Genomic DNA, 10,227 nt, shown 5'->3' on the forward strand with positions numbered 1-10,227 from the left:
TATATATATATTTCTTCTTCTTGTTTTCGGTTCGTCAGCTTATGATATAATTTATGTTCATTTATTGGTCCTTGCAGTATGTTTCCTAAATCTACTCATGAAACATTTGCTCAGAAGTTGTACCAAACATACCCTAAAAACAAGCGCTTCATCAAACCTAAACTTTCACGGACGAGTTTTACAATATCTCATTATGCTGGAGAGGTGCTGACTAGTTCGTCTTTATGGAAACATCTATACCTTCACAGTTTTCAATGCAAGGCTAAAGTGTCCATATGATATGCAGGTGACATATCAAGCGGATCTGTTTCTGGATAAGAACAAAGATTATGTGGTTGCAGAACATCAGGTTCTGTTAACAGCCTCAAAATGTACTTTTGTGGCGGGTTTGTTTCCTCCTCTACCTGAAGAATCATCGAAATCGTCCAAATTCTCCTCCATAGGGTCTCGTTTTAAGGTTAATTCATCTTTATCCATCAAGTATTTTGGTTAATGTAGATTTTAGAAACAATTGAAAGAACATGCTTCACCAATCCCAGAAAAATGTCTCTTCTTTTTCTTTATAGCTTAATTAGATGTATGGATTTCTATTATCTGGGTTTTCTATTGTGTGAGTTATCTTTCTCTTAATAACTTGATATTAATTACCAGGCGTAACATCTGAGTCATCACAAAGGTTCTTGAAGATGAAAATAATTAATGGATCAGTTGTATATGAAAAAATAAAGACTAATCTATATGTCTAAGAGAAGCTTCTTACAAATAAATGTCTTATGAGGAGCTCTTGCGTTTAGTTTTCATTGTATACTAGGAGCTTCAGATTTGTCCAAGAATCATGTGGAGTAATAGAATAATGTATTGCTTCATGTAACTGAATGAGTTGTGCGTTACAATGGAATTTCTGAAGTTTTTGCTATCCATTCTTATTCAATTGTATGCCTAGTAAATTCTAGTTAGAGTAAGTCTTGCCTTTGTCTTGTTAGGCCCATGTATCATTTGACTGATTGGTATGCTACTTTTTACCCGTAGCACGTTGTGGATGTTAATGCTTGGACCTCCATCTCCACTTCTTTTATCACAATATTAATTTTGATTGTGTTCTTTTTGTTGCAATATTGCTTTTATCATCTCAAAAGATTCATATTTCTGCTATTGTGTTGTGTTTTAGTGCTTCTGTGTTTGTTTTCTCCGTCTCTCTTTCTAGCAAAAATGGTTCATTACAGCATATGTGAACTTCTAGTATATGTTTTTATAGTGCTTGTGTTTGTTTTTTTGTTTTCTCCGTCTCTCGTTCTAGCAAAAATGGTTCATTACAGCATATGTGAACTTCTAGTATATGTTTTTTATAATGATACTTTTCTGATTGCTGAAGCCTTTTCTTACATGCTTGCAGCTACAACTGCAATCTTTAATGGAAACATTAAGTTCAACAGAGCCTCACTACATCAGATGTGTGAAGCCTAATAATGCCCTTAAGCCTTGTATCTTTGAGAATCTGAATGTGATCCAGCAATTGCGATGTGGTGTAAGTGTCTATTGATGCACATCCTTGTACCTGCGATTGTAATGAATTTATTACTTCTTCTTGCCCTTCACATAAGTTCTTTTTATTCTAGGGTGTCTTAGAAGCTATCAGAATCAGTTGTGCTGGATATCCTACTAGACGTACATTTTATGAGTTTCTTCTTAGATTTGGTGTTCTTGCTCCAGAAGTTTTAGCTGGAAGGTAAGTTTCCAGACTCATTGTGTGTCGATTCTAACTGAAACTTTTATTCTCATATGTGAATTTCCTTCTTTCCTATCAGTTTCTTTATGATTTTTCTGATGATCTATAATGATCCCTTGTCAGCTATGATGACAAAGTTGCATGCCAGATGATTCTAGACAAGAAGGGACTTAAGGGTTATCAGGTAAATTTTTGATATTGTGCTGAATCAAATGTTCTCATCTTCCAACTAGAGTAGGTTGGTTATTGAACTGCTGAGGGAATATATGAGCTAGGGAAGTATTAGACAAGTTCTTTTATATACCTTTCGTGGCATCATGAAATCTGCATAGAGATTTTGGTGTCTTTACATTATCTGAATGCCCGTCTTTACAGATGGGAAAGACAAAGGTCTTTTTGCGGGCTGGACAGATGGCTGAGCTCGATGCTCGGAGAGCTGAGGTACTTGGAAATGCAGCAAAAATTATTCAAAGACAAATCCGTACATATATTATGCGAAAAGAATTTGTTTCTCTGCGTCAAGCTGCTATTCAGTTGCAATCATGTTGGCGAGGTATGTTTCAATCAGTCATTTGAAAGCCTACAATTAGGTCACTGAAACTTCTTTCATCTGCTCCCTACTTCACTGAGAAGAATGTTTTGGGACTGGCCCATGGAGGAGTAGCTGTAGCTTCCCTTTACATTGTTTGACTTTGATTTTTAAACATACATTTAGCCTAATATGGTGCTTTGAGGCCAACTTTAAGGAATGTTTCTAGTATTATATGATTTATGATGCTTGTGTATCCCCATGGTGCTTTATTCAAGTTTCAAAAGCTTCGGTTCAATTTACATATTTACATATTCATGCACATTATTATTTATTTTTTATTAGAAATAAATTATTGATGATGTGGGGGGGAATACCCTGGATAGCCAGAAGTTTTAAAGAAGTAGATGAAAATATGGTTGGTTACGATAGACACCAGCCATCTTATACTAACGGGAAGCTCATGGGTGCACCAAAAGTGAACTGAAGCCAATAGAAACATCCTAGTCTGCACAAAGTCGTATTCCACCTCTTCAAAAGCTTTACAGCTCTAATTTGGTATGGTCAATACAATGAAAAAAGGAAAAAAGCTCTACAGCTCTAATTTGGTTAAGTCAATACAAAATTGAGCTGGCATTGAGAAGTCAACTGGTTTCAAGAGTTCTCCTGACCACAAAACTTGAAAACATATGTCAATTGCTCCAATTTATGATTAGAAATGCATATTAGGTTTCAACTTTTCTCTGCTAGTCTTGTTTGAGGACAATTACTTACTCTCTTATCAGCTGACTTGTCAATGTTTCTTCTTATAACTATTAACACCGTGTGTACTATTTTCTTGGTCATAATGTCAGCTATGCTGTCCTGCAAACTGTATGAACAACTGAGACGTGAAGCAGCTGCTCTGAAGATTCAAAAGAATTTCAGATGTCATGTTGCACACATAACATATACAACGCTGCATTCTTCTGCAATTATGTTGCAAACAGGCATGAGAGCCATGGTTGCTCGGAATGACTTTAGATTCCGGAAACACACTAAAGCTGCAATTAAAATACAGGAATTTATCTCTCTACTGCTATTACAATGCTTGTGATCTTCCCTATCATATATGCAGAAGATACATGAAGTCTTGAAATGTTGAAAGAGTATAATATCTGATACATGATTTGCTTACTATCCTGCAGGCTCATGCACGTGGCCATGCCGCTTATTCTTATTACAGAAGTCTTCAGAGAGCTGCGATCATTACTCAGTGTGGTTGGAGGCGACGGGTCGCCAGGAAGGAGCTTCGAAATCTCAAAATGGTTTGTTATGCATTTCTGTGATCATGTCTTGTAGTAATGTCTTCATATCATCTGGTTCAGAGAAGGAAGATCATTGTTAATGAGAGATTACTTATACAGGCTGCAAGGGAAACAGGTGCTCTCAAAGAAGCCAAGGACAAGCTCGAAAAGAAAGTGGAAGAACTTACATGGCGGTTGCAATTTGAGAAACGACTCAGGGTAAGTTACTCTTATTTCTAGGGAAGTTTCTCCTTGGTTCATTTCCTAGATTCTGACACCATTGTTCTTTGGATTAATACAGGCTGAGCTGGAGGAGACTAAAGCCCAAGAAGTTACAAAGCTACAGGAGGCACTGCATACAATGCAAAAGCAAGTAGAAGAAGCAAATGCTAAAGTTGTCCAAGAGCGGGAGGCAGCACGGAGAGCAATTGAAGAAGCACCTCCAGTCATCAAGGAGACCCCAGTTATAGTTCAAGACACTGAAAAAATAAATGCCCTGTCAGCTGAAGTAGATAATTTGAAGGTATGGTTCCACTACCCCAAGGTTTATTATCTCTATAGTTGGACGCAAACCTTAATAAAAACTGCCAACCAATTCTTTATTTCCTTGTGAGTTAGAGGACATATGAATATGAATCTGTCCTCTAACCAAATTAGCCAGGAAGTTCAAGTTAGAGGGCATATGAATATGAAATAGCATATGATGTTGGTTATTGCAAATAAAACCCCCTTGCCAAACATCCAATTCTACATAAAGTTTGGATTTCATAGAGAAGTATTGCCCCTGCGCTTTGATAATTAGGGTGCTACAAGGGTTTGAACAACTTTAGGATGGACTTCACCTGTTTTATTTAAAGGGAAAGAGGAAGCCCCAGACGTCAATTCTTTGATGACGACCAAAAATTGAGTGCTAGTACATCTGAGACTTCTTAATTGGCTTGTTGTAAATAGACCAACGGTTATGGAACAAAGGATTATCTTGGACCTAGACCAAGATATTGATGATGATAGCCAGGAGAGGAAGGAAGCTAGTTAGTCATAGCTCAAGACTGATCGATGTATGGAAATCCTATGGAACATATAAGTCTTATTGTGCTAATGGCTATAGCAGGATTGCTAGACAAAAGCCTGGTATTGAAGTAAAAAAAGGTAGATAGGTGGGCCCATTATTCACGGACTTCAAACCATGCACCACCAGCCCTGAAGGATTTCAGTTATGAAAAAAAAAGATAGTTGGATTGGGAGCGCTACAACGTACAATTCCTGTCACTGCATTTATTTGATCCATTTTACTGGATAAACACTGTTACAAGTGCATATACTTGACTTTGATGTTGCAAAATATTCTGTATCATGGTTTCTGCAAGTGTACTCCTTAAGTTCATTCTCCACCTTGAAGTTGCTTCTGAGCTGGCCTAGGAGGAGGAATTAACCTCAAAAGATTCCAATTCATGTGCTAAATAATAAACCAATAATAAAAAGTTGATCTTTAATCGGTTGCTATTTCGTATAAAAAAGTTGTTTCATGAACTATCCAGGCTTTGCTGGCATCCGAAAAGAAAGCTACAGAAGAGGCTAGAGATTCTTCCAGGGATGCAGAGGCCAAAAACACAGAGCTGGCTAGCAAACTAGAAACTGCTGAGCGAAAAGTAGATCAGCTTCAAGATTCTGTGCAGAGGTTTGTAAATTAATATTGACTCTCTGTCTATGACGGAGTCAACTTATTCACCTCTCTTTATGGGTTTATTGTTGTTAGTCTGACCTTGTAATCAAGAGTCTTTTGATCAAACATACAGAGCAAAAGTAGCACTGATTTCCCACGATTCATGTCTTTTTTTATTTTTGATTGAACCTAAATAAGGTTATGGGCATTGATCTTAAGATTTCTAGCTATGAACAACCAGCATGCAGTATAATAGTAGATTTGCATCCTTAAATCATCACGTTTTGTGAGCTGGACTTCCCAAACATAGGATTTTTCATTCTTAAAGAATGTAAAGACATTCTGACGCTCTCTTTCATCTACTGCCTCTTTGTTTGTCTCTTGTTTCAGGCTTGAAGAGAAGCTTTCCAATATGGAATCAGAGAACCAAGTGCTTCGACAACAAGCTTTGACCATGTCACCAACTGGAAAAGCTTTATCTGCACGGCCAAAGACTACCATCATACAGGTGCACAACCAGTTGCCAATTCTCATCTTCTTAGATTTTTTTTTGAGGGAGTAGATTTTCATATTAGCAGCAGGTGGTATAGATAATTACTCTCTTCATGAAATTGCAGAGGACTCCGGAGAATGGAAATGTTATAAATGGAGAATCAAAACCTAATTCTGTAAGTTCAATAGTTGCAGATTCAGTGTTTACTATCATTTTTTAATGTAAATTAAACGTCTGCCTCTTTTGATGTATATGCTTGTTTATATGGCATAGGATATGAGTCTTGTTGTAGCAAGTCCAAAGGAGCCTTCATCTGAAGAGAAACCACAGAAGTCTCTAAATGAAAAGCAGCAGGTAAGTGGTCCACTGGCTTGCACAAAATATTACCTGATCAATTATGCTTGTTTAATCACACTGTGACATCTAAACTTCGGAAATCGTTTTTGTACGATTTATCCTTTTTCACAGGAGAACCAAGACATGCTCATTAAGTGCATTTCTCAAGATTTGGGCTTTTCTGGAGGCAAACCAATTGCAGCTTGTCTCATATACAAATGTCTGCTCCACTGGAGGTCCTTTGAAGTGGAAAGAACTAGTGTTTTTGACCGTATAATACAAACCATTGCTTCAGCCATAGAGGTAGAAAGCTTATTACTTTGGTAATGTTATATCATTCCAGTTTTCCTGAACTTAATGTTTATAAATCTAAGGCAATTAATTTCTGAAACTTCTTCATTAAAGGTCCCAGATAATAATGATGTATTAGCCTACTGGTTATGCAATACGTCCACATTGTTGATGCTGCTTCAACAAACACTTAAAGCTAGTGGGGCTGCTAATTTGACTCCGCAGAGGCGGAGATCCAGTTCAGCCTCTTTGTTTGGAAGGATGTCCCAAGTATGAGCTCTATGGTTTATATTAAGTTCTCTGGTTTCAGCTGGTTGCCCAATTTCTAAGTCATATCATAGTTAATACTTCTCCTCTGCTATCTCTAATGTTTATGTAGGGCTTGCGAGGTTCTCCTCAGAGTGCTGGGCTTTCAGTTCTCAATGGGCGTATGCTTGGGAGATTGGATGACTTACGTCATGTTGAGGCCAAGTATCCTGCGCTGCTGTTCAAGCAGCAACTGACTGCCTTTTTGGAGAAAATATATGGAATGATAAGAGACAATCTGAAGAAAGAGATCTCCCCATTGCTTGGGCTATGTATTCAGGTGCATTACTTTTTATGAGCTAGTATTATTTATGCCACAGGTCCCAGAAATATTATGGAATAGAATGTTTACTGCTTGATTTGTAGTTTCAGCTAGTCCATATGCTTACTGTAGAATTGTTATGATAACTTGGGGTTTTTAGCACTTGGGTTGGTTGATTACCACTGAGTAGTTCTCTGATGCTTGAACTATTCAATGTGTTAAAGCAGTACAATCTTATAGATTGATTGTCACTTAAGAAGTTAATCGGTATTGTAAATTATGCCACGAGCAAGCTCTTGAATGTTTCTGCCTGGTCAAGCCAGGAGTTCCTCTTATCTATTAAAATGACTGTAAAATAAATCAGACAAATCCAATGACTAGTGATGATACTTCTCTTCCAGCCCAAGGTGTTGGAACGAGTGGATCTTTCTAGGTTTAGTACTGTGCCTTGAAGCTGAGCAATTTATAGAGAGACCACCTTTTCTCTTTGGGACACTGTTACCTTTTCTATTTTGTTCTCTCCCCATTGTAATTATTTTTTCTGCCAAGAGAAAGAGGGAAGGAGTTAATTTTGTCAGATCATTATCTACATAATGTATGCAGGCACCAAGAACATCTCGTGCAAGTTTAATCAAAGGAAGATCCCAAGCTAATGCTGCTGCCCAGCAAGCTCTATTTGCTCATTGGCAAAGCATTGTAAAAAGTTTGAACAACTACTTGATGATGATGAAATCAAACCATGTAAGTTAAAGATTGAAGTGTTAAATAATAGCAACTGTCATTTTGTCTCCTTGATGTTTATATGTTTCCATTGCTCCACCTATGTAGGTTCCTCCCTTCTTAGTTCGGAAGGTTTTCACTCAAATATTTTCCTTTATCAATGTTCAACTTTTCAACAGGTAAATAGTTGTATGTTTTTACATTAAATAGATTTCATTCGGTACATTGTCACCTTCTTATGTATCTGTGTGTTAACCTTCTTTACATTCAGTCTTCTTTTGAGGCGTGAGTGTTGCTCATTTAGTAATGGAGAGTTCGTGAAAGCCGGGTTGGCTGAATTGGAACAGTGGTGCTGCTATGCAACTGAAGAAGTAAGCATGTTCTACTGTATCTTTTCAGTTCTTAGTGCTATTCAGCATCTTATTTCTGTATTTTCATGTCCAGTTTGTAGGCTCAGCATGGGACGAGTTGAAGCACATTAGACAGGCAGTTGGATTCCTAGTAAGAAACTGATTTCGGGGCTATGTGCTAAATGAATTTTTGTATGATGTGGTGCTTTTATCTGACTTTTTTTTTCTCTCAACTTCTCGCAGGTTATACATCAAAAGCCCAAAAAGTCATTGAATGAAATCACTAATGAACTTTGTCCAGTAAGGAGTCATTTTTCTATACTTCTCCATTCTTCCCATTTTTTCTGCATAAAATTTGCTTCTTTCTTTTACCTATGAAAAGAAAAAAAAAACCTTTATTTCTTTTGACTTCTCGCATGCTGCTTTAATTTATATTATTCTTTTATTAGGTGCTTAGCATACAGCAACTGTATAGGATCAGCACTATGTACTGGGATGACAAATACGGAACCCACACTGTTTCTTCAGATGTAAGTTCTTGCACGGTTGCACCTACAGTTTGGATGCCTATGTAGGTTTACAGTAGTTTTTGGTCTTGTTATTAAACAGTTCGCTTGGTTCCTGATCATGGGGTTTTATGCTTTACCTTCAACTGATAGGTTATTTCAAGTATGAGAGTTATGATGACAGAGGACTCCAATAATGCTGTCAGCAGTTCCTTTTTGTTGGATGATGATTCGAGGTATCGTTTATTAAATATCTCATCCTCAATCTTTGGTATACATGTACATTTTATTGAGCACCTCAAATTCAATATCTTGTCTTAAATTATGACGCAGCATTCCATTCTCTGTGGATGACATCTCCAAAACGATGCAACAAATAGACATTGGCGATGTTGAACCTCCTCCATTAATCCGTGAGAATTCAGGATTTGTATTCTTACATCAACGGTCTAGTTGATGGTGGTTCTAAATATACAATTCAACATGGAGATTGATGAATGTTTGCATAGCTCCGGAGAGCTGACGCTCCTGCACATCAAGGAACATGCAGAACTTGTGCATACATTGATTGTTGCATTTAATGGCTAGTGTATATTTTTGTCCACTTGCTTTTGGACAATCGTAGCTGTTTGTTGTCCGGTTCAATTTATTCTTTTTTCCTCTCCTGCTCAACTTGGGAGGTATTTTTATTATGCCAAAAGGCTTCTAGTGTGGTCATATGCAGGTATAGGCAGATGCATTGGTTTTTGTTGCTTGCCTTTATTTTTTTGTCCTTGTCAGAGTTGTAAAGTCACTAAAGTTGTCAATTTTAGGTCCTTATTTGCTGTAGTGTGTAGGTGAAGTGCAGTTGAAGGTTGTGTTGTATAAGAAGTGTTAAAATTATTAAGGCAAAAAAGTTTGTTAGTCTTTTCTTCCCATTAGTGACTAGTTGATCTTTCATGATTTTGACTTGAAAAAACTGTTTTGATTTTTCTTTGGGAACTAAATTTAATCATAGCATAATGTTCTTTTCTTACTAATTGCATGAAATATTCTTTTCTTTACGTTAAAATTTTGAAGAAGTAAGGTTACATATTACTTTGAGAATGGATTCTGCTAAAACGCCTATCGCTAGAGTGGTCCTAGGCCTCTAAACCAGCCAAGCCTAGGTGGCCAGATATTGCTACGGAGCCGCTAAAGCGTCTAGTGCTCTGCGGACTGCAAAAGCGGTCACATTCGCACTTGGCACCAGCCAAAAACAGCTAAGTCAAAATATCTGTTGTTCATATCCAAAGAAAAACGGATGAAAAATACAAATTTGAAAACCTCACTGTCACCTCAAAGTACAAATTATTCATCAATATCGAGATCAAACGAACCTAAAAGATGGATAGATAATTCATATAGTAAACACAACCAAGAGGTATAGTCGATAGTTTATAGTGAATATGGCAGAAAAATACAAACCCCAACAATACCAATTTTGGGAGATTTCTTTTGTACTTAGATGAATAATCTTTTGTTGCTAATCCTCCACAATTATCAAGTCCCTTTTCACTTTGATTTGAATTTTCTTAGTGTCCTTTCGACTTTCAATTATCTTCTACAAGTTTCTGCAATCCATTTCGACTTTATGCAGTCCTTTCTAGATATTTAGTATGTTAAGTTTTTAATTATAAGGTCTAAACATAAGCTATTGGGTTTATGTGAACTCGTGAGTGAATCTCTAGATTGTCTCTGCTTTGCTGTTATCTTTCATCACTATAATACTTATTTATAT

At 37.0% G+C, this 10,227-nt stretch overlaps 1 protein-coding gene across 1 annotated transcript in view; it reads left to right on the forward strand.

Annotated features, from left to right (window-relative positions):
• The window catches only part of LOC102595825 (myosin-17-like), an 18,689-nt gene extending 9,304 nt beyond the window's left edge, over positions 1–9,385 (forward strand). The window contains exons 15-39 of the mRNA XM_006342282.2: positions 78–204; positions 287–457; positions 1,394–1,525; positions 1,617–1,726; positions 1,850–1,910; positions 2,102–2,279; positions 3,110–3,315; positions 3,443–3,562; positions 3,662–3,760; positions 3,843–4,064; positions 5,080–5,219; positions 5,595–5,712; positions 5,822–5,872; positions 5,971–6,051; positions 6,166–6,336; positions 6,439–6,594; positions 6,704–6,910; positions 7,496–7,633; positions 7,721–7,791; positions 7,884–7,983; positions 8,057–8,113; positions 8,206–8,262; positions 8,412–8,492; positions 8,622–8,704; positions 8,802–9,385. Of these exons, the coding sequence (XP_006342344.1) occupies positions 78–204; positions 287–457; positions 1,394–1,525; positions 1,617–1,726; positions 1,850–1,910; positions 2,102–2,279; positions 3,110–3,315; positions 3,443–3,562; positions 3,662–3,760; positions 3,843–4,064; positions 5,080–5,219; positions 5,595–5,712; positions 5,822–5,872; positions 5,971–6,051; positions 6,166–6,336; positions 6,439–6,594; positions 6,704–6,910; positions 7,496–7,633; positions 7,721–7,791; positions 7,884–7,983; positions 8,057–8,113; positions 8,206–8,262; positions 8,412–8,492; positions 8,622–8,704; positions 8,802–8,925 (3,061 nt within the window). The 3' untranslated portion in view covers positions 8,926–9,385. The remainder of the gene's footprint in view (positions 1–77; positions 205–286; positions 458–1,393; positions 1,526–1,616; positions 1,727–1,849; positions 1,911–2,101; positions 2,280–3,109; positions 3,316–3,442; positions 3,563–3,661; positions 3,761–3,842; positions 4,065–5,079; positions 5,220–5,594; positions 5,713–5,821; positions 5,873–5,970; positions 6,052–6,165; positions 6,337–6,438; positions 6,595–6,703; positions 6,911–7,495; positions 7,634–7,720; positions 7,792–7,883; positions 7,984–8,056; positions 8,114–8,205; positions 8,263–8,411; positions 8,493–8,621; positions 8,705–8,801) is intronic.
• Positions 9,386–10,227: the final 842 nt, after the last annotated feature.

Source organism: Solanum tuberosum, unplaced genomic scaffold (assembly GCF_000226075.1).
Source record: "Solanum tuberosum cultivar DM 1-3 516 R44 unplaced genomic scaffold, SolTub_3.0 scf00037, whole genome shotgun sequence".
Classification (NCBI taxonomy): domain Eukaryota; kingdom Viridiplantae; phylum Streptophyta; class Magnoliopsida; order Solanales; family Solanaceae; genus Solanum; species Solanum tuberosum.